The sequence below is a fragment of the Macaca thibetana genome, chromosome 6, assembly GCF_024542745.1.
Source record: "Macaca thibetana thibetana isolate TM-01 chromosome 6, ASM2454274v1, whole genome shotgun sequence".
NCBI lineage: Eukaryota > Metazoa > Chordata > Mammalia > Primates > Cercopithecidae > Macaca > Macaca thibetana.
In genome coordinates, this window is record NC_065583.1 from 26,956,972 (window position 1) to 26,981,257 (window position 24,286).

At 46.3% G+C, this 24,286-nt stretch overlaps 1 protein-coding gene across 5 annotated transcripts in view; it reads right to left on the bottom strand.

Annotated features, from left to right (window-relative positions):
• The window catches only part of LARP1 (La ribonucleoprotein 1, translational regulator), a 140,730-nt gene that overhangs the window by 98,168 nt on the left and 18,276 nt on the right, over positions 1 to 24,286 (bottom strand). For 2 of the 5 annotated variants that reach the window (XM_050793908.1, XM_050793906.1), the window contains exon 1: positions 8,683 to 8,971. The exons of 2 other annotated variants lie outside the window; for them this stretch is intronic. In XM_050793908.1, coding sequence (XP_050649865.1) covers positions 8,683 to 8,887 — 205 coding nt within the window. In that variant the 5' untranslated portion in view covers positions 8,888 to 8,971. Of the gene's footprint in view, positions 1 to 8,682; positions 8,972 to 24,286 lie in introns of those variants that run through there. One more of the 5 variants, XM_050793907.1, reaches the window with a different exon arrangement.

Below are 24,286 nucleotides of genomic sequence, written 5' to 3' on the forward strand. Positions count from 1 at the left end.
ACACTTGTGCATTATCATCTCTGTTTTGCACATGAGAAACTTTGCAAATGAGAAACTTTAGCAGCAGAACCAGGATGTTGAATTCCAGTTTCCTGACCCTTGGCCCAGCACTCAGCCGCACAAGGTGCTTCCTTGCAGTGGCTGGCAGGAAGAGCTACAGGGAAGTTCACCTGTGCCTAGGTGCTTCCCAGCTCCTCTCCCTGGCCTCCCCTATACCCCCAAACCTGCCACCAACTGGTAATGGTAACATAGGACCCCTTCACTTCTTTCAGCCTCTGCTTTCGTTGTGGGTGGGGCCAAATGAAGGTTTTCAACATTCGAACAAACAGAGGAACCCCCCGCCACAACACACTTTTTTTTGAGACGGAGTCTCGCTCTGTTGCCCAGGCTGGAGTGTAATGGTGCCATCATAGCTCACTGCAACCTCGACCTCCTAGGCTCAAGGGATCGTCCCACCTCAGCCTCCGGAGTAGCTGGGACTATAGATGTGCACCACCATGTCGGGCTAATTTAAAATATATATATTTTTAGAGATGAGGTTGTACTGTGTTGCCCAGGCAAGTCTCCAACCCCTGGGCTCAAGTGATCCTCCCACCTCAGCTTCCCCAAGAGCTGGGATTACAAGTGTGAACCACCGGGCCCAGCAACCCCCTCTTTTTTTTTTTTTTTTTTAAGACAATGGAATCATATGAATCACTGAAATGAACTCAAATAGAAAAGAACCTTCTCAAGTTGAAGCAGAGATTAGGGATGCAGACACAGAGGCTATCTGGTTGGATGGTTTTCCTGCTTGCTACCTCAACTCATCCACTGTTTGACAGCTTCCTTGACACTTCCAGAGTCTCCAGGGTTCCATAGCCCACAATTTGCAAACCACCGGCCTAGCAGACTCCTGCATGAACCTCCCAAAACAGAGGTTCCCAGCCTGGGTCCACAGATAGAATTCAGGGTATCTCTGAACTTGGAAGGAAAAAAAAAATTTTCTTCTCTTTTCTTTCTTTCTTTCTTTCTTTCTTTTTTTTTTTTTTTTTTTTCCCAAGACACCGGTCTCTCTCTGTTGCCCAGGCTAGAGTGGCACAATCTCAGCTCACTGCAGCCTCAGCCTCCTGGGCTCAAGTGATCCTCCCACCTCAGCCTCCTGAGCAGCTGGGACTGCAGACATGTGCCACCACACCTGGCTAATTTTTAAATGTTTAGAGATAGAGTTTCCCTATGTTGCTCAGGCTTGTCCCAAACTCTCAGGTTCAAGTGATCCTCCTACCTCAGCCTCCCAAAGTGTTGGAATTACAGGTGTCAGCCACCACACCTAGCCTCTGTTTTTCAGTTATGGACCACTACAAACCACTGTCTTTATTTTCCCTAACCTGTAAGTCAAGTTAGCATTTTGTTTCGTTATAAATGTAGGCAATGACCCACAGTAGTATTGGCAGTTCCTGTGACTGTGTCACCAAAAGAAATCATAGATATTTTAACATCACATTATAGTTGTTGCAGATCTTTCAAAAATACCATTTATGGTTAGTATTAATTTTTTTTTTTTTTTTTGAGACAGAGTCTCGCTCTGTTGCCCAGGCTGGAGTGCAGTGGTGCGATCTTGGCTCACTGCAACCTCCGCCTTCTGGGTTCAAGCAATTCTCCTGCCTCAGCCTCCCAAGTAGCTGGGACAAAAGGCACATGCCACCATGCCTGGCTAATTTTTTGTATTTTAGTAGAGACGGGGTTTCACTGTGTTGCCCAGGCTGGTGTCAAACTCCTGAGCTCAGGCAATCCACCCGCCTCAGCCTCCCAAAGTGCTAAGATTACAGGCATGAGCCACTGCGCCCGGCCAGTATTATAAAATTACCATAGCTATATCATTTTTTTTTTTTTTTGAGACAGAGTCTAACTTTGTCACCTAGGCTGGAGTGCAGTGGCACAGTCTCAGCTCACTGCAACCTCTGCCTCCTGGGCTCAAGTGATTCTCGTGCCTCAGGCTCCTGTGTAGCTGGGATTACAGGCATGTGCCACCATGTGCACCTAATTTTTGCATTTTTAGTAGAGACGGGGTTTCTCCATGTTGGCCAGCTGGTCTCAAACTCCTGGCCTCATGTGATCCGCCTGCCTCAGCCTCCCAAAGTGCTGGAATTACAGGCATGAGGCCACCACACCCGGCTACAATAGTTATATCTGCTGCTAGACTTCATTTTTAATGTACTAATAAAGAATCACATATTACTACAGCAATTTCTTTTGATAGTTGTATTTCAGGATGATTGGTTTCCTTTGTCATCCTATGTATTCTATGTATTTAAAAATACCCTGAGAAGGAGCCCATAGGTTTCACAGATTGTCAAGGGATCCATGAAATCAATAAGGTTAAAAACCCTTGTCCTAGGACTTCTCTTCCAGAAGAGAGGGAGCTGGGAGCTTGCTGAAGGCTGCCAAAAGAGGGTATGTAGGGCCTAGGATCCCCAGAGGCCCCTCTGCTTCCATGTGTACTCTCTGAGCCTGAGGAAAATGAGACAGGAAACTGGGACAGGAGCAAAGGGACTCTGAGAAGTGGAGCAGAGGCCAATAGGCCAGGCTGGCAGGGCTCAGGCTAGGGGCACTGAACTGAATTTCTTAGCCCCCACCCCAGCCAGGCTTCCCAGGACTCCTAGGTCCTAGTCTTGCTTCAGTCATTTCCCTTCCCAGCCTCAGTTTTCTTCTCTGAGCTAATACAGTGGGAGCAATCATGGCTTCAAGGTCAAGAGAGACCCTGCTTCTCGATCTACCTCTGCCTTGCCTTGCCACATGACTTTGGGCAGGTCATCACCCCTTTCCACATCAGCTTTCATATCTGTGTAACAAGGAGATTGGCTGGCTCAAGGATAGCAAATTTCTAATATAGATACTGCCATTCCCCCTTGCCATACCCACAACAGACATTGTTGAGAGATCTCAGAGTCTGATCATTCCATGCCTATAGGTAGCTTCTGAGCCTTTTCAACACTCTACTTGTTGACTGGAATTGGCAAATGAAGTGGAGCCTATTTGCTATTACTGTACTAGATGATCTAGCTGGGCACAGTGGCCTATGCCTCTGGTCCCAGCTACCTAGGAGGCTGAGGCAGGAGGATCACTTGAGTCCAAGAGTTCTGGGGTATAGTACACCATGCTAATCAGGTGTCTGTACTAAGTTTGGCATCAATGTGGTGACCTCCCTGGAGAGGGGGGCCACCAGGTTGCCTACGGAGGGGTGAACTGGCCCAGGTTGGAAATGGAGCAGGTCAGAACTCCAGTGCTCCCATGCTGATCAGTAGTGGGATCACGCCTGTGAATCCCACTGCACTCCAGCCTGGGCAAAATAACAAGACCCCATCTCGAACAAATCAGTGAACAAAAAAGAAAAAAAAGAAAGACAAAAGAATAGATGATAAGGCACCACCTACATTTCTATCTCTGATATTTTATCGCTTTAAAGATCTGATCTCAGAAACCCAAGTAAGATACTAGCTAGATGCAGAGACCTGTAAAGGCGGCTATTTCTGCTGGTGAGGTGGCTCATGCCTGTAATCTCAGCAACTCAGGAGGCTGAGGCAAGAGGTTCATTTGACAAGAGTAATTTGAGACCAGCCTGGCCAACAAAGTGAGACTCTGTTTCTATAAAAAAAAAATTTTTTTATGTTAGCTGGGCATGGTGGCCTACACCTGTAGTCCCAGCTACTAGGGAGGCTGAGGTGGGAGGATTCCTTGAGCCCAGGATTTTGAGGCTGCAGTGAGTTAAGAAGGTGCCACTGCACTGCAGCCTGGGTGACAGAGTGAAACACTGACTCTTAAAAAGAAAAAAGAAAACAAAAGGCTATTTCTAACCCATAGGGGTGTGTGTGTGTGTGTGTGTGTGTGTGTGTGTGTGTGTGTATGTGTCAGAGAAAGAGAGAACATTCTCAGCTGGGCTACATATTTTCTCTCATGTAGCAAAAATGGGGTCAGAATAGGACACCCAGAAGCTGAAATCTCAGTAGAGCTCCTCATGGTTCAGTTAGGCCTCCTGGAACAGATGAGTGGAGGCACGTGGAAGTCAGACTTTTTGATCAAAGTACTGGGAATTGGCATCCTACCAGTACTGATATCATCAGGCCTTTCCTGTCCCTAAATGTCCTGTGTCACAAAGAATAGCAGTGATGGTGACAGGGAGTGAATAACACCAGTCACTTCTGGTATAATTTACATGGACTCAGATTAGCTAGGTAGCCAAGATGTGCTGGACACTTGTGGTTTCTTGCAAAGCAATGCAGAAAGCCACTTAGGAAGTTATTTCAGAGTATGACTAGCCCAGGTTACAGCAGAAGCCTAGACAGGTGTCATAACTTACCTAATGTCACAGCCGTTTCAAGCCATCACTAGGACCAGGGCCCAGCTATGTAAGTAAGGAGTAGAGTGCAATGCAGAGGTTGAATAACCACAGGCTTGTGGGGCCAGGCTGGCAACACAAATGAGAAAGTAGGCTGGGTAGAATAGTAGGGAATGGTAGGGACTGTGGCAAACTAGATGTCACATGCCCTGTTTAAACGCAGCAGCTAATATCAGTTCAAGTTGGTTGTTGGCATATGAGAATGTGGACATATAGTGACAGATCTTTCTTCTGGTTTTTAAAGACATGTCAGACTTTAGATTTTTATATTAAATAGTCTCTCTCTCCTTTTTTTTTTTTTTTTTCTTTTTTTGGAGACAGGGTCTCATTCTCTTGCCCAGGCTGGAGTACAGCAGCTTGATCTTGGCTCTCTGCAACTGCCACCTCCCTGGCTCAAGGAAATCCTCCCGCCTTAGCTCCTGAGTAGCTGGGACTACAGGTGCACACCACTACACCCGGCTAATTTTTAAATTTTTTGTAGAGATCGGATTTCGCCATGTCACCCAGATCAGTCTCAAACTCCTGGATTCAAGCAAGTTGCCTGCCTTGGCCCCCCAAAGTGCTGAGATTACAGGTGTGAGCTACTGTGCCTGGCCAAATAATCTCATGTTAAAATGTTGCCATCAGCTGTAATCACACCTGTAATCCCAACACTTGGGGAGGCCAAAGCAGGTGGATCACTTGAGGTCAAAAGTTCGAGACCAGCCTAGCCAACATGGTAAAACCCCATCTCTACTAAAAATACAAAAATTAGCCAGGTGTGGTGGTGTGTGCTTATAATCCCAGTTACTTGGGAGGCTGAGGCAGGAGGATCGCTTGAACCCTGGAGGCGGAGGCTGCAGTGAGCCAAGATGGCACCACTGCACTCCAGCCTGGGTGACAGAGTGATACTCTCTGTCTCAAAACAAAATAAAATGTTGGCATCTAACTTTTTAAACAGTAAAAGGCTGGGCATAGTGGCTCATGTGTGTAATCCCAGCACTTTGGGAGGCTGAGGCGGGCAGATCACCTGAGGTCAGGAATTCAAGACCAGCCTGGCCAACATGGCAAAACCCCATCTCTACTAAAAATATAGAAAAATAGATGGGCGTGGTGGCAGGCGCCTGTAATCCCAGCCACTAGAGAGGTTGAGGCACAAGAATCGCTTGAATCCAGGAGGCAGAGGGTACAGTGAGCTGAGATTGCACCATGCCACTCCAAACTGGGCAACAGAGCAAGACTCCATCTCAAAAAAACCAAAAAATAGTAAAACACCACTGTGTAGGCCAAACAAAACACAACTGAGAACTGCAGTCTAGCCTGATTTGTAAATTCTGGTGGAAGGGGTAAGGGCCCCAGGCTGCAGATTTAGACATATAAAGACCTGAGTCGGAGTTCTGCCACTGCATGTATAAGTAACTTTATTTAAGATTTGTAGCCTCCCTGAGCTTCAGTACTTTCTCCTGACGTCAGGAATTCAAGACCAGCCTGGCCAACATGGCAAAACCCCATCTCTACTAAAAATATAGAAAAATAGATGGGTGTGGTGGGATGAGAATAGTAAAATGGGCTACTGTGAGGATAAATGAGGTAATGACTTTAAAACATCCAGTAAAATGGTTAGCTCATCGTAGGTACGCAATAACTATAGCTACTCCACTGAAGTTCCTAATTGGAGGAACTCCCAATCCCTTCTGCTCCCTACTCTATCCACTTCAAATCTTTTTCCTGAAGGTTTGGTCACTCAATATCCCTGGAACTCTAACTCAGATACCCAAGGCACTCAAAAAATACTCGCACACACCCTGCATTCACTCTTGGGAGGATTTTGAGATGCCAAGGCTGGTTACCAAGGAAAATGTTTAGGAGCCTTCCCTGGTCAGCAGCAATGTTTCAGTGTTGATTAAAAGACAGGCTTGGTCAGGCACGGTGGCTCACGCCTGTAATCCCAGCACTTTGGGAAGCTGAGGTGGGCAGATCACCTGAGGTCAGGAGTTTAAGACCAGCCTGACCAACCTGGAGAAACTCCGTCTCTACTAAAAATACAAAATTAGCTGAGTGCGGTGGCACATACCTGTAATCCCAGCTACTCAGGAGGCTGAGGCAGGAGAATCACTTGAACCCGGGAGGCGGAGGTTGCGGTGAGCCGAGATCAAGCCATTGCACTCCAGCCTGCGCAACAAGAGCAAAACTGTCTCAAAAAAAAAAAAAAAGAGACAGAGCCTTGCCCCAGAGCAGAGGACTGGTTAACATGACTCTTCAGGGGCCTTAAAATCTTCAACTTTAATTTCCTTTTTTTTTTAGGAAATGTTGCCCAGGCTGGAGTGCAATGGCGTGATCTCGGCTCACTGCAACCTCTGCCTCCCAGGTTCAAGCGATTCTCCTGGCTCAGCCTGAGAAGCTGGGATTACAGGTGTCTGCCACTACACTCAGTTAAATTTTTTGTATTTTTAGTAGAGACAGGATTTCACCATGTTGGCCAGGCTGGTCTCAAACTCCTGACCTCATGATTCGCCCACCTCAGCCTCCCAAAGTGCTGAGATTACAGGCGTAAGCCACCATGCCTGGCTTCATCTTTAATTTCATTAGCTCCTGTGCACAGGCACATATGCATATATGTGCATAACGCTCACACACATTGTTGCTCAAATATCTGCCTAAATTCCCTATTCCTAGAAACTGTTTTGGCTTTCACTTTCACTGCACTCCTCCTACCATAGGCTCTACTCAGAGGGAGGGTGCTGCCACCACCCTTGAAACCAACATTCTCTGAGATTTATTTACTCAGCAGGGAGCTGCAGGAAAGGAGAGAACAGGAAAGGCTGAAGCTCAAATGACTGCATAGAAGGGGCTTTGAAAAGAAAAGTGACTTACACCCAGGGTCATCCGTAGGTCTTACAATATATATTTGAGCCCAAGATCCTCTACTCCAAAGTGCCTGTTCTAACCACTGTATTATCCTGCTGCTTCCAATGGGGCCACATTCCAGGACTGGGTTCCCATCCCAGGAGTCGTTAGAAAATACCATGACTCAGTGAGATATTTCCCCTTTCTTTCTGTTTATATGATTCTACATTTCAAAAAGTCCCAGTAAATAGTACTTTTTTTTAAAGTAAAAGGATTTAAACAAGCATCCACGATTCCATCATAATCAGTAATTCTTTTATCGCATTATCACACAATGATTGGAGAAAATAATTACTACAGAGGCCACCTTTTACACAACATTCATTACCTTACCTCATCAATTCCAAAATGTATTTTTAAATCTGAATTTATCTTAAAATCGGTGGAATCTAAGTTTCCATGGAAGACTTTATTTGGTCATAAGAAAAATCCTGGTAGGCAAGCATTGCCCAGATTACAATCCCCATTTTGCAGCTGGGAAAACTGAGTTCAAAGAGGTAAACAATTTGCCTGAGGTCACAGAGCTAGTCAGTGCAGAACCAGAACTGCAGGCCTATCTCCCGATTTTCAGCACAAGCGGTATCTACCGTATATTCCTGGCCTCCAGGCCCTGTGTTCATCCCTACCTGTTCCCGTCACCCTCCTGGCCACACCCTCACAGAGGGCTGAGGGAGACCTCAGCTACTCCAACCAGGCTTCCCTAGCCTCAGCCAGCTAGAGGTGGGGTAAACTCACTGTGGGGACTCCTGGGAGCAGTCTCTCCACATAGGAAGTTTTTAAGTCCAAAGCTTTCACTTTCAAGAATGAACCCTGTGTGTGAGGCAGCACTGCAGAGACCAAAGCTCAGGTTGGGTGTGAAGGCAGGATTTTGCTGGTGTCCTTATAAACCCCATGCAAACTAGATCTAGGAGTTCCCCACCTGGGGACCCCATTCCCTGGAAATTACTCACAAATGCTCTATTTTTCATATTTCAAAAGGTCAAATGAAAACCAAATACCGACTCTAGATAAGATCTCACAGACAGAATAAAACACTACATTGCTTTTGGCTAAACTTGCATCAATTTAGTGGTTTGTTTCTGCTAACCAAAAAACACTGATTGGCTATTACAGGGCCACAATTAACACAGAAGGGGAAAACAATTAACGAATTATTATGTAACAGGTGCAGCTTGACAGACTTAAATCTTTCAGAACAAGGGGTGTGACAAGGGAAAACAATAAAAGAGGAAAGCCGAGAGCGGAATTTGAGCTCCTCATTTTCCCAGATGGGGAATGTGAGGTTCAGAGAGCTGGAGTGACTCGCTCAGGGTCACACAGCAGGGCTGGAACCAGCACCCAAGGTTTCTGCCCCTAGGGAGAAGGATCTTCCCACCATACCCTGCTGTCCTGAGGTTCGAGAAACGCAGAGTGCTAGGACTCACCAGGGTTGCTGAAGGGGGCCAGGCCAGGGAATGGCAATGGCTTCTCCCTGTCACCTGTAGGCTCCTTCCTCGGGGCAGCTGCCAAGGCCACGCTGTTTTTCCTCCCTGGGAGTCTGCCAGGGCAGCTAGGTGTGGGAGCCTCTTGGAAATCCAGCTCTGGGTGAGGGAAAGGAGGCTTCTCTGACAAAAGCACCCTCCAAAGCATGGAGTGACCAGGGCCTGGGGTCACGATGTGGCCCTGGAGGGTTTAGGCACATCCAGATCGCACAGCTGCCTCCTGGCTCTGGCCCGGGAGCTCTCCAGGTTGCCAGGCTAGTTTTCCTGCCAGATGCTGGGTGCCTTTAAGAGAGCAACGGCAGCTCATTGGCCGAGAAAGCCTCCCCCACCTCTTTACCTGAGCGGGAAGCACAGATCGGGTAGGGGCAGAGAGACTTAGGTGAGTAAACAAACGGTGGCAACCCTCGGAGTCTCCCCTCCTCCACAGCCCTGGTCCTGGGCTTCCTTCCTCACCTCCACTCTCCACCCTGGAAAACAAGCTGGGGCTAAAGGAAGAGCAAAACACTCTGCAAAGTGCTCAGTGCAGTTCAGACTACATGATCGCACAGTGACCCTGGGGCAGAGCTGTTAGTACGTCTTCTCTTTTCGGTGGAACAACTGAGTCCTTGGAGGGGTGAAGTGGCTTGTCCAGTTCACACAGCCCTTGCAAGGAAGGTCGACAGAGAGGGATGGTGTAAGGATCCAAACCCAAGTCTCCTGCCTTTGACTTCCCATGCAGTGCTGCTGGACCACACCACTTTCCTGTTTGTGAAGCCTTTGGCAAGTCACTGCCTCAGTTTCCACATCTGTAGCATGGTATAGTCATGCCAGTGATCCTCTACTCACTATAATGAGTGTATAACCTTGGGTTTAAAGCTGAAAGAGATTTTGGAGAGTATCTAGCTCATCTAGTCATTTATCAGGCATTCATTATTCAACAGGCATTGTTATTCAGCAACTATTATGTGTCAGCCCCTGTTTTAGTTCCTAGGGACACATCAATGAGCAAGAAAGTCAAGGACCCTACTTTTACTGAGTTTACATTCTGGAGAGAGGGGATCTAGATATAAAGAAGCCAATTAGATAGGTAATAGTTCCACAAAAATGAAATAGGTTGATATGATAATGGGGGGTGGATGTGAATATTTTCAACGATGTGGTAAGGGAGGCCCTCCCTTGGGAGGTGATATTAAAGCTGAGACATGAATGATGACAAGGAACCAGGCAATGGAAGAGCTGGAGCAAGAGTGTTCAATGCACACAGAAGCAACCACAAGTGTAAGGACCCCGAAAAGCAGGTACGTTTGGAGAACAGAAAGAAAGCTGCTGTCACTACAATATAGTTCAACCCCTGTACCCCCTCTTAATACATAAGGAATCTTACCTATTCCTTATCTATTCCTGGAAGGTAATTCAGGAATTCAGAAAGATGATTCAACTTGCCCAAGATTCCCTCTTGTAAATTCCTCCTTCCTTTCTTTATCCTCATGTAGAAGAGAAGGAAACTGAAGCTTGAGGCTGACCAGCACACTTGGGTTACCAACCCAACAATCATTCCAGTAGCCTACACTGCTATAATCTCATGCTTCTTCCACTCTGTAGACATACGTAAACTCCCAGACAGCAAGAACTATGATTGTAAGAGTGTACAACACTGCCGGGTGCGGTGACTCAGGCCTGTAATCCCAGCACTTTGGGAGGATGAGGTGAGCAGATCATGAGGTCAGGAGTTCGAGAACAGCCTGACCAACATAGTGAAACCCCATCTCTACTAAAAATACAAAAATAAGCCAGGTGTGGTGGTGCATGACTGTAATCCCAGCTACTCGGGAGGCTGAGGCAGGAGAATCACTTGAACCGGGAGGTGGAGGTTGCAGTGAGCCAAGATCACGCCACTGCACTCCAACCCGGGTGACAGAGTGAGGCTCTGTCTCCAAAAAAAAAAAAAAAGGTATCACACTGAAGAACAAATCCTGACTGACACTGACAGAATATGTAGTAGTCTTCAAAATTCCAGCAGTAATGCAAACGACCACACTGTCACATGGGATCAGCACAGACCTTTCCTGTAGAGTTCCTTTCCACTTTCATTTTCAGAATTTTTTACTCTGATTTTTAAAAAGGGCTGTCTGTTTTCAGTCTAATATTGTTAGTGGTAGCTTTGGTATTATTATGAGATTGTTGAATATATAGGATGGGATAAAGCAAGTGAGTTTATGCTGGTGTTTCTGAGAATCAGGACTTTTGGTGTGCGAGAAAAATACAAATGAAAGACAAAAGGGGTTAAGTAAAAACACATAATCCTGTGTTTGTATTGGAGGTTTCAGTATGATATATATTTTTTTTTTTTTGAGATGGAGTCTCACTCTGTCACCCAGGCTGGAGTGCAGTGCCGTGATCTCGGCTCACTGCAACCTCCACCTCCTGGGTTCAAGTGATTCTTCTGCCTCAGCCTCCTGAGTAGCTGGGATTATAGGTGCGCGCCACCATGCCTGGCTAATTTTTTGTATTTTTAGTAGAGACAGGGTTTCACCATGTTGGTCAGGCTGGTCTCGAACTCCTGACCTCATGATCCGCCCACATCAGCCTCCCAAAGTGCTGGGAGTACAGGTGTGAGCCACTGCACCTGGCCTAAATCTTTTTTTTTAAGAGATAGGGTCTCACTATATTGACCAGGTTGGTTTCGAACTGTTTTCAGGTCTAGAAACAATGACCAATCCTTTAGCGCAGAGGTCCCCAACTCCCAGGTCATGGACTGGTACCAGTCGTGGCCTGTTAGAACTGGGCCACACGGCAGGAGGTGAGCGGCCTGCAGCCAGCAAAGCCTTGTCTGTTTCCAGCAGCTCCCCACCACTTGTATTACCATCTGAGCTCCGCCTCCTGTCAGATCAATGGCGGCATTAGATTCTCATACGAGCCTGAACCCTATTGCAAACTGCATATGGCAGGGATCTAGGTTGTGCACTCCTTATGAGAACCTAATGCCTGATGATCTGGGGTGGAATTGAGGTGATGATGCTAGCACTGGGGAGTGGCTGCAAATGTAGATTAACATTAGCAGAGCGGTTTGATTGCACAGAGACCATAATAAATCAGTTGCTTGCAGACTCATATCAAAACCTTATCAGTGAGTGACAAGTGACAATTAAGCTGCATCTGGTGGCAGGCTTTAGGTCAGCATCTGACAGTTATTTTAGTGATTGCGTGGCCCGCTCATTATTTTATTTACTGCTTCCATCTGTGCCTCTTTCCCACACTGCACACTCGCCTTGGTCACAGTTTTGGTGAGCCCACAAGCTAACCCTAGCCAAAATGAGTAAAAAAAAAAACAAATTCACTGGAGAGCTTATTTGAAAAGGCGGAAAGACCCGATGATGAGAGAGCAGAAGACTCAGACTGCCACAAAAAGAAAGCTGCATTTAAAAGAAAATACCAAGAGTCCTACTTAAATTATGGGTTCATTGCAACACGTGATTCACATTCTCCAAGCCTGCTTTGCATAATATGTGGCGACTGGCTATCCAATGAAGCCATGAAACCTTCAAAACTGCTTCACCACATGAAGGCCAAGCACCCTGCATCAAAAGACAAGCTTTTGGAGTTTTCAAAAGAAAAGAATGTGAACACGAAGAACAGAAGCAATTATTGAAGGCCACCACTTCATCAAATGTGTCTGCACTGAGAGCATCATTCTTAGTGGTTAACCGCATTGCTAAAGCTAAGAAGCCTTTACTATTGGTGAAGAGTTGATCCTGCCTGCTGCTAAGGATATTTGTCGTGAACTTTTGGGAGAGGCTGCAGTTCAAAAGGTGGCACGTGTTCCTCTTTTGGCTAGCACCACAACTGGACAAATTGATGAACTGGCAGAGGATATTGAGACACAATTGTTAGAGAGGATTAATGAGTCACCGTGGTACGCAATCCAGGTTGACGAGTCTACCAATGTTGACAACAAGGCAACAATGCTTGTTTTATCCATAGAGAAGTGCTGAAATGTCACCTGAACTTAACAACATTTTAGGGCGGGTGCAGTGGTTCACACCTGTAATCCCAGCACTTTGGGAGGCTGAGGTGGGTGGATCTCCGGAGGTCAGGAGTTTGAGACCAGCCTGGCCACCATAGAAAAAACCCCATCTCTATTAAAAATACAAAATTAGCCGGGCGTGGTGGTGCATGCCTGTAATCCCAGCTACTCAGGAGGCTGAGGCAGGAGAATCACGTGAACCCAGGAGGCGGAGGTTGTGGTGAGCCAAGATCACCATTGCACTCCAGCCTGGGCAACAAGAACGAAACTCTGTCTCAAAAACAAACAAACAAACAAAAAACAAAACAAAAAAACACCACATTTTGCAGGACGTAATTAAAATGATCAGCCACATTAAAGTACATGCCCTTAACTCACGTCTGTGCAGCTGTGAGGAAATGGACACAGAGCACACATGTCTTCTCTTATACACAGATGTGAGATGGCTTTCTAAAGGTAGATCACTGGCCACAGTTTCTGAGTTATAAGATACTTCTTTTAGAAAAAGTCGGCCGGGCGCGGTGGCTCAAGCCTGTAATCCCAGCACTTTGGGAGGCCGAGACGGGTGGATCACGAGGTCAGGAGATCGAGACCATCCTGGCTGACACGGTGAAACCCCGTCTCTACTAAAAAATACAAAAAACTAGCGGGGCACCTGTAGTCCCAGCTACTCGGGAGGCTGAGGCAGGAGAATGGCGTGAACCTGGGAGGCGGAGCTTGCAGTGAGCTGAGATCCAGCCACTGCACTCCAGCCTGGGTGGCAGAGCGAGACTCCGTCTCAAAAAAAAAAAAAAAAAAAAGAAAGAAAAAGTTACCACTGGCAGCACATTTCAGTGACACAGAATGGGTTGCAAAACTTGTGTGACATATTCAACCTGCTCAACGAACTCAAATTTGTCACTTCAGGGGACAACGACCACTGTGTTCAAGTTGGCAGATAAAGTGGCTGCATTCAAAGCCAAACTGGAATTACGGGAGCGACGAGTGAGCTTTGGGATTTCTGACAGGTTTCAAGCATTAGCAGAGATCTTTGAAAGAAAAAGACTGAGCCAGGATCTTCTTTCTCTCAGCTGGTGCATGATCACTTATCCCAGCTTTCAAAAGAGTTTGAGCATTACTTCCCAACCACAAAAGACCCCCGAACTGGGAAGGAATGGATCCGCGACCCATTTGTGAATAAGCCAACTGACTTGACGTTGTCCGTGCTAGAAGCGGATCAGCTGCTTGAGAGGGCAAATGACGGTGGCCTTAAAAGTATGTTTGGGGCCGGGCGCGGTGGCTCATGCTTGTAATCCCAGCACTTTGGGAGGCCAAGGCGGGCAGATCACAAGGTCAAGAGATCGACACCATCTGGCCAACATGGTGAAACCCCGTTTCTACTAAAAAAAACAATACAAAAAATTAGCCGGGCGTGGTGGCACATGCCTGTAGTCCCAGCTACTAGGGAGGCTGAGGCAGGAGAATCACTTGGACCCGGGAGGCGGAGGTTGCAGTGAGGTGAGATCGCACCACTGCACTCCAGCCTGGGCAGTGTCAGAGCGAGACTCTGTCTCAAAAAAGAAAAAAAGGAATGTTTGGGACTTCAAATTTCCATACGTTCTAGATTAAAGTCAAGGCAGAATATCCTGAGACTGCCACAAAAGCACTGAAAAGCCTGCTTCCTTCCATTTCCAACGGCGTATCCTTGTGAAGCAGGGTTTCTGCAGTGTCAGCAACCAAAACAAGATTACGGAGTAGACTGGACATAAGCAACCCACTCTGGGTGTCGCTCTCTCTCATCACCCCCAAATGGGACCATCTAGTTGCAGAAAATTGAACATATAATAATAATAGAAATAAAGTGCACAATAAATGTAATGCGCTTTAATCATCCTGAAACCATCCCCTACACCCCGTTTAGTGGAAAAATTGTCTTCCACAAAACCGGTCCCTGGTGCCAAAAAGGTTGGAGACTGCTGCTTTAGCAAATAGTGAGCATCTATAGTGCCCAGACTGTGGTCTCTAAATACCACTTTCCACAAAAAGGAACCAAGGTGTCTTTGAAAAAATAGCCAATTCCAGCTTTGGGGCAGAAAATGTACAATATGTACTTAGACTATTTTCTAGTGTCACAAATCAAGGAAGCTAGAGTTGTGCCAAAGAGACTCCCATTGGTCACAGTCAGGACTACCTGAGCATCAGTAAAGAAAATAACTGCAAGGGGTTGAAAAATATCAAACGTATTTAAATCCATGAGTTCTTAATGATATTTTCTTTATTTTACGTTAAAATTTTTTTTTTTTTTTTTTTTTTTTTTTTTTTTTTAGAGATCGGGTCTGGCTGTATTGCCAAGGCTGATCTCAAACTCCTGGCCTCCCACCTTAGCCTCCCAAAGTGCTGGTATTGCAGACTTGAGCCACTGCTCCCAGGCCCTACAACTTCTGAGAGCAATTCGGGAATACTCCATGATCCAAAAACTCTATGTCTGGATATATACACAAGAGAAACTCTGGCCATTAAGAGACATACCAAAGCATTTTTTTTTTTAAGTTGGAAAAACTGAAAACAACCAAAATGAATAAATTATGGTACTTTTGATTTTGGGGCCATAAATGTGGGGGGATGGTATGAAATAGATTTCTTTCTTTTTTTCAAGACAAAGTGTCAGAGGCAAGTATTTACTGGGAAAATGCAGGAGCAAAATTTAAAAATTATTTGGTTTGTCGCAGTTATAAAATTGCCTCTTTAGGCCGGGCGCGGTGGCTCACGCCTGTAATCCCAGCACTTTGGGAGGCCGAGGCGGGCGGATCACAAGGTCAGGAGATCGAGACCACGGTGAAACCCCGTCTCTACTAAAAATACAAAAAATTAGCCGGGCGCGGTTGTGGGCGCCTGTAGTCCCAGCTACTTGGGAGGCTGAGGCAGGAGAATGGCATGAACCCGGGAGGCGGAGCTTGCAGTGAGCGAGATCGCGCCACTGCACTCCAGCCTGGGCGACAGAGCGAGACTCCGTCTCAAAAAAAAAAAAAAAAAAAAAAAAAAAAAATTGCCTCTTTTTTTTTGTTTACTTTATAGACAAGTCCTAGTTATGTAAGTTTATTGGCTACTTCTGCTTCTGATTAGGTTAAGGTTTTTTTCTCTTTCCAACTTTCCAACTTTTATTTTAGGTTCAGGGGATGCGTGCATGGGTTTGTTATATACGTAAATTGTGTGTCACAGGGGTTTGGTATACAGATTATTTAATCACCCATGTAACAAGCATAGTACTGGATAGGTAGTTTTTCAATCCTTACCCTCCTCCCACCCTCCACTCTCAAGTAAGGCCTCAGTGTCTACCCTTCCCTTCTTTGAGTCCCTGTGTACTCAAAGTTTAGCTCCCACTTACAAGTGAGAACTTGCGGTTATTTGGTTTTCTGTTTCTGCATTAATTTGCTTAGGATAATGACCTCCAGCTCCACCCATGTTGCTGCAAAGGACATGATTTCATTCTTTTTGTATGGCTGTGTAGTATTCCATGGTGTACATGTACCACATTTTATTATTATTATTATTTTGAGACAAAGTCTCACTCTGTCTCCCAGGCTGGAGTGCAGTGGTGCCATCTCAGTTCACTGCAACCTCCGCCTCTCGGGTTCAAGTGATTCTCCTGCCTCAGCCTCCGGAGTAGCTGGATGACAGGTCCCTGCCACCATGCCCAGCTAATTCTTGATTTTTAGTAGAGATGGGGTTTCGCCATGTTGGCCAGGCTAGTCTGGAACTCCTGACCTCAGGTGATCCGTTTACCTCGGCCTCCCAAAGTGCTGGGATTACAGGCATGAGCCACCATGCCCGGCCATATGTACCACATTTTCTTTATCCAGTCCACCGTTGGTAGGCATCTGGGTTGATTCCACGTCTTTGCTACTGTGAATAGTGCTGTGAAGAACATAGGAGTGTATTTGTCTTTTTGATAAAATGATTTATTTTGTTTTTGATATATAGTTCTGTTTTAAGTTCTTTAAGAAATCCCCAAACTGCTTTCCACAGTGACTGAATTAATTTACATTCCTTGCCGGGCGCGGTGGCTCACGCCTGTAAATCCCAGCACTTTGGGAGGCCGAGGCGGGCGGATCACAAGGTCAGGAGGTCGAGACCACGGTGAAACCCCGTCTCTACTAAAAATACAAAAAATTAGCCGGGCGCGGTTGTGGGCGCCTGTATTCCCAGCTACTCGGGAGGCTGAGGCAGGAGAATGGCGTGAACCCGGGAGGCGGAGCTTGCAGTGAGCCGAGATCGCGCCACTGCACTCCAGCGTGGGCGACAGAGCGAGACTCCGTCTCAAAAAAAAAAAAAAAAAAAAAAAAAAAAAAAAAAAATTTACATTCCTATCAACAGTGTATAAGCTTTCCCTTTTCTCTGCAACCTCACTAGCATCTGTTATTTTTTTGCCTTTTTTTTTAAAGACTAGTCAACTGCAGTAGTGAGAAGGGGGAAAGAGTAGAACAAGGAGTAGAACAAGGAGTTTGGACGGGCGCTGTGGCTCATGGCTGTAATCCCAGCACTTTGGGAGGCCACGGCGGCCGGATCACCTGAGGTCAGGAGTTCGAGACCAGCCTGACCAACATGGTGAAAATCGGTCTTTACTAAAAAAATACAAACTTCACCCGGTGTGGTGGCAGGCATGTGTAATCCCAGCTACTTGGGAGGCTGAGGCAGGAGAATCGCTTGAACCTGGGAGGCGGAGGTTGCGGTGAGCTGAGATCACACCACTTGCACTCTAGCCTGGATGACAGAGCGAGACTCCATCTCAAAATAAAATAAAAATAAAAAATAAAAAGAACAAGGAGTTTGATCTGTAACTGACTGAACAATCAATTGAGATAACTCACTATCTTCAGACTAGGCTGTTTTTTAACTTTTTAATAACAGCCATTCTGACTGGTTTAAGTTGGTATCTCACCGTGGTTTTGATTTGCATTTCTCTGATTAGTGATGTTGAGCATTTTTTTTTCTTTTTCTTTTTTTTTTTTTTGAGATGGAGTCTCACTCTGTCCCCCAGGTTGGAGTGCAGTGGTGCAATCTCGGCTCACTGCAAGCTTCACACCATTCTCCTGCCTCAGCCTCCCCAGCAGCTGGGACTACAGGCACACGCTGCCACACCCAGCTAATTTTTTGTATTTTTAGTAGAGATGGGGTTTCACTGTGTCAGCCAGGATGGTATCGATCTCCTGACCCTGTGATCCGCCCGCCTCGGCCTCTCAAAGTGCTGGGATTACAGGCATGAGCCACCGCGCCCGGCCGAGCATTTTTTCATATGCTAGTTGGCTGTGTGTATGTTTTCTTTTGAGAAGTGTCTTTTCATGTCGTTTGTTTTTTTTTTTTTTTTTTTTTTGAGACAGAGTCTTTTTTTTTTTTTTTTTTTTTTTTTGAGACAGAGTCTCGCTCTGTCGCCCAGGCTAGAGTGCAGTGGCCGGATCTCAGCTCACTGCAAGCCCCGCCTCCCAGGTTTACGCCATTCTCCTGCCTCAGCCTCCTGAGTACCTGGGACTACAGGCGCCCGCCACCTCGCCCGGCTAATTTTTTTTGTATTTTTTAGTAGAGACGGGGTTTCACCGTGTTAGCCAGGATGGTCTCGATCTCTTGACCTCGTGATCCACCCGTCTCGGCCTCCCAAAGTGCTGGGATTACAGGCTTGAGCCACCGTGCCCGGCCAAGACAGAGTCTTGATCTGTTGCCCAGGCTGAAGTGCAGTGGCTTAATTTCAGCTCACTGCAACCTCCGCCTCCTAGGTTCGCATGACTCTCCTGCCTCAGCCTCCCGAGTAGCTGGGATTACAGGCGCATGCCACCAGGCCCAGCTAATTTTTGTATTTTTAGTAGAGACAGGGTTTCTCCACGTTGGCCAGGCTGGTCTCAAACTCCTGACCTCACGTGAATTACCCACCTCGGCCTCCTGAAGTGCTGGAATTACAGGCGTAAACCACCATGCTTGGCCCTGTCCTTTGTCCATTTTTTAATGGAGTTGTTTTTTGCTTGTTAATTTATTAAGTTCCCTTATAGATTGTGAATAGTAGCCCTTTTTTCAAATGCATAGTTTACAAATAGTTTCTCCTGTTCTGTAGGTTGTCTATTTATTCTGTTGTAGTTTCTGCTGTATAGAAGCTCTTTTTTTTTTTTTTGAGGCAGGGTTTCATTCCTGTCGCCCAAGCTGGAGTGCAAAGGCACGATCTCAGCTTACTGCAGCCTCTGCCTCCCAGGTTCAAGAAATTCTCATGCCTCAGCCTCCCAAGTAGCTGGGATTACAGGCGTGAGCCACCACACCTAGCTAATTTTTGTGTTTTTAGTAGGGGCCAGGTTTCACAGTGTTGGCTAGGCTGATCTTGAACTCCTGACCTCCAGTGGTCCACCCACCTTGGCCTCCCAAAGTGCTGGGATTATAGGCATGAGCCACCACACCCAGCCTGTTCCCCATTCTTTGTCCAGCACTCACCACCTAACACTGTCCCTAGCCCTGTCAGTCAAACATATCTGCCAAATGAATAAAATTGCTTAGTCTCACAGTCAACAGACTCAGGATACCCATTTGCACACTCCCATTAACACCATGAACTTTTCCTTCTCAGTGCTTATCATACTTGTAATTAACCTATTTCCCATTTAGAAAAAAACCGCAGCTTGTTGCCAGTGTTCATTTCTGGGGGTAAATGGGAAATGCGTTAAATAATTCCACATGCAATCATTTGCTTAATGTGTGCCTCTCTGAGAAGACCACCAGCTCCCTGGGGGCATACACTGCCCCTAGTGTTGTTCACTGTTGTATCCCCAGTGCTTGAAATGATACTTGGCATATAGCTGGCACTCAATAAATGCCTGTTGAATGAATATTTATTTATTTTTTTAAAAATTTGGCCGGATGCAGTGGCTCATGCCTGTAGTCCCAGCACTTTGGGAGGCTGAGGTGGGCGGATCACCTGAGGTCAGGAGTTCGAGACCTGCCTGGCCAACATGGTGAAACCCCATTTCTACTAAAAATCCAAAAATTAGCTGGGCATGGTGGTGAGCGCCTGTAATCCCAGCTACTCCAGAGGCTGAGGCAGGAGAATCACTTGAGCCCAGGTCGCGGAGGTTGCAGTGAGCAGAGATGGCGCCATTGTACTCCAGCCTAGGAGACAGAGCAAGATTCCATCTGAAAACAAACAACAAAAAAAATTATTTTAGAGACAAGGTCTCACTTTGTCTCCCAGGTTGGAGTGCAGTGGTACAATCATAGCTCACTGCAGCCTTGAACTCCTGGGCTCAAGTGAGTCTCCTGCCTCATTCTCCCAAAGTGCTGGGATTAGAGAGGCCCCCAATGCCCAGTCTGTTGAATGAATAAATGAGCACAGATTGCAAAAGTGGCCACAGTCAAAATGAGCACAGATGGCAAAGGAGGCCCCAGTCATTTGGTCAATCCACCTGCCAATCATGAAGGCCTGAGCTACCCTAGGTGCTGACCCATTCCCAGGCCAAAGGCAACTGGCATAAGGTTCTTTATTTCAAGATGCTCAAAGTGTATAGATAGGAGTTTGCTAATGCCCAGCGCAGCTGTTCTTAGAAAGAGTCTGCCTCCTAGAAAAACTATCCGTTTACAAAAGAGACAAAATGGGGGAAAGCAGGCTCATCTGCTGGTTAACCAGTGTCCTCTCTTTGCCTCTGGTTGGTGATTTGGGACAGTTAGCTTGGGGGGAGATAAACTGTATTTCAGCCTACAATTAATAGTGTAACCTACTTCACAGAGTTGTTAGGGGACAAATAAGTAGATGTGTAAATATTTATTACAGGACCTGACAGTGGCACCAATGCTCAGTCATGCTTTCTAGAGTTGTTGCTATCATTGCCTTTTGCCTTGTAAGGCTGCCCTTGAATGAAGGGTAATTTAAATGCCACCACTTGAAGTTTTTTTTTTTTTTTAGATGGAGTTTCATTTGTGTTGCTCAGGCTAGTGTGCAATGTCACAGTCTTGGCTCACTGCAACCTCCGCCTCCTGGATTCAAGCAATTCTCCTGCCTCAGACTCCCTAGTAGCTGTGATTACAGGTGTCCACCACCACGCCCGGGTAATTTTTGTATTTTTAGTAGAGATGGGGTTTCACCATGTTGGCCAGGCTGGTCTCAAACTCCTGACCTCAGGTGATTTGCCCACCTCAGCCTCCCAAAGTGCTGGGATTATAGGCGTGAGCCACTGCACCTGGCCACTTGAAGATATTTAGGGCAGAACTCTAGTGATACGTGCTGGGCTCCACTAAACATCTCCTGGGACCAACCTGGCCAGAATGAAGGCGAGAAGGAGTGAACCACCTAAGTGACAGAGACACAACTCATACTATTTAGGCAAGAGTTGGCCCATGCACCCATTAAGTCCAGAGGGTAGACTTGCTTTGTACACAGTAGACCCAGTGGCTCAAGCAGTATCATCAGGATGTCTCCTCCCTGTCTCCATCACTCAATCCTGCTGTGTCTGTGTGAGCTCCTGTCACAAAAAAGGCTCAGGTCCACAATGGTGGCTTACATCCTAACTTCTCAGCTATTACAGATAAAAGAGAAAGTTTGGCCAGGTGTGGTGACTCACACCTGTAATCCCAGCAGTTTGGGAGGCCGAGGGGGGTGGATCACGAGGTCAGGCATTCAAGACCAGCCTGGCCAACATAGTGAAACCCCATCTCTACTAAAAATATAAAAAATTAGCTGGGCATGGTGGTGGGCACCTGTAATCCCAGCTACTCAGGAGGCTGAGGCAGTAGAATCGTTTGAACCTGGGAGGCAGAGGTTGCGTGAGCTGAGATCGCACCACTGCACTCCAGCCCAGGCGACAGTGCAAGACTCTGTCTCAAAAAAAAAAAAAGAGAAAGTTTCCCTTCCCGAAGTTCAGACCATATCCCCAGAATTGAGTCTCATTGGCTGTAACTGAGTCACATATCTATTCCTGGCCCATCACTCTGACCGGGGGGTCTGATTGGCAGAGCTGAGTCATGGGCCCATCTTTCCCTATGGGCTGGAGTCAGCTCCGAACACGGGGAGGGGAGGTTTCCCAAGCAACATATGGTTGCAGTTGCCAGAAGGGAGACTTTTGCTGGGTCAGCAAAACAAGTATCCACTGTAGAATGCAAACCTCTCTGCAAGTCAGGTGACAAAAGCAATGTCACATTGAGACCAAGTAAACATTTATTCTGTCAGACAAACTAAGTGATACGATCTGGAGGGATTCCCAGAGGGCAGTGGGGCGTTACTTAACTGTCTGCCAAAAGACCTGTTTTATAGGGCCCAGATTAGGGTAAGGCAAGTGAGGCACTTGCCACTGGCACTAAATTAAGACAAAAAACAAACAAACAACAACAACAACAAAAAAGAAAACACCAACTCAGGGCGTGCACAGTGGCTCACAACTGTAATCCCCGTATTTTGGGAGACTGAGGAGGAAGAATCACTTGAGCCCAGGAGTTCAAGACCAATCTAGACAACATAGCGAGACACTATCTCTACAAATTCTTTTTTTTTTTTTTTTTAGATGAAGTCTCTCTCTTTTTTTTTTTTTTTAGATGAAGTCTCTCTCCGTCACCTAGGCTGGAGTGTGGAGTGCAGTGGCATGATTTCGGCTCCCACTGCAGTCTCTGCCTCCTGGGTTCAAGCTATTCTCCTGCCTCAGCCTCCCGAGTAGTTGGGATCATAGGCACGTGCCACCACGCCCGGCTAAACAAAAAATCTTAAAAATTAGCCAGGCATTGTGGCATGTACCTGTAATCCCGGCTATTTGGGAGTCTGAGGTGGGAGGATCGCTTGAGCCTGGGAGGTCAAGGCTGCAGTGAGCCAAGATTGCAACACTGCACTCCAGCCTGGGTGATAGAGTGAGAGCTTGTCTCAAACAACAACAGCAGCAACATCTCAGTAATCTAGATAAATAATACTTTAATGCGATATTTTATCTCATTTGAGACAGGGTCTCACTCTGTTGCCCAGGCTGGAGTGTACCAGCATGATCATGGCTCACTGCAGCCTCAACCTCCTGGACTCAAGTGATCCTCCCTCAGCCACTCAAGGTGCCAGGATTACAGGTGTGAGCCACTGTGACCAGCCACAATATTTCATAAGATGAAAATTAATATGAAAGATACTTAATGACTCAAATACCCGAATTTTAAATAAAGGCAGGATGAATAATAGTGCAGAATATAGCCATCTTGGAGCTTGGGGCAAAAGGAAAAATCAGAACTACTGATCCTGCTTTTATTTAAAATTTGGGCATTTTGTTCATCATACTTTTTTGCATTAATTTTGATTTTTAAAATATTGTATTAAAATATTATTTGATTACTGAATTTTTTTGCACCTCTCAAAATTCTGTGCCTGAGACAGTTACCTCATTCCCCTCACCCTAGTCCAGACCATGCTGTCTTATGTGGGATTTGCTGGAGGCAGAGAAGAAAAGCCACCCAAAAATGAATGGATGTATCAAAAACTGGAATTCCCTAATGGGAACAGCTCTGGATGGGAACAAGAGTCCTGGCATCAGTTCTGGTTCTGCCATTGCCTTGGGAAAACCTGTTTTCCTCTCCGGGCCTCAGTTTCTCCACTTGCATAGGAGGGGACAGGGCAGGCTTAGTGGTTTTTAGGCAATAGAACTCAATCTCCAGTATAGAAAATGGATTAAAATGGAGCTGTTGAAGGGGCGTGTGCTGGGGTAGACCCATTTGCACCTTGGTCCCTCCACCACGCAACAGTCCCCTCCAGGTGTTCCATGGAGCCCTAAGGAGTTCCTGCGGACACAGTCGGAAAACTACTCAATTCAATGGTCTCTAAGATTCCTAAGCAAACCCATTTTTATGCCTGAGATGATGTACATGTTCAATTTCTCCTGTCTATTCTTCAGTTAGGTCGGTGTTTCTCACATGGCCAGTAGTTCTCTGTTTCAGGAACACTTCAGGTGCTTTATTTATTTATTTTTAAATTATTTTTAAATTGTTTTTTTGTAGAAAGAGGGGTCTTGCTATGTTGCCCATGCTGGTCTTGAACTCCTGGCTTCAAGCCATCCTCTCAAAGTGCTGGAATTACAGGCATGAGCCACCATACCTGGCCTAATGCTTTATTTAAAATGCAGAGTCCATGGCCTCTTACGAAATTTGAATCTCCAGGAATGGGGCCCAAGAATCTTTATTTTAAACAAGCCCTCCTTCCCTGCCATGTGATTGACATCCATTGAAGTGTTTGTGTCCTTCCCAGTGAAGTTATTCCCCCAGAACCTCAGGAGTTGCTTTATTCTGGAGCTTTAACTACAACAGTCCTTCTGAATGTCCAGGGTGAGGGGAAAAACAGGAACAGTCAGGTAAGCCCACATAAATTACTCAAGATCAGCCAAGTGGGAACAGACCACAGTGAGATCTCCGGGGGCCCTTTTCCAGGCAGAACATCCTGGCGGCCCTTCGCTCTGCAATCCCACAGCTTGTATCGGAAGAAATTGTCTGTGCATTTCTTTCTTCTTCCAGAGTGGCACTGACAACCTCAGGAGTTATTGACTGAATTATCAGGTTTCTTATTAGTACACTAATGGGTTCCCG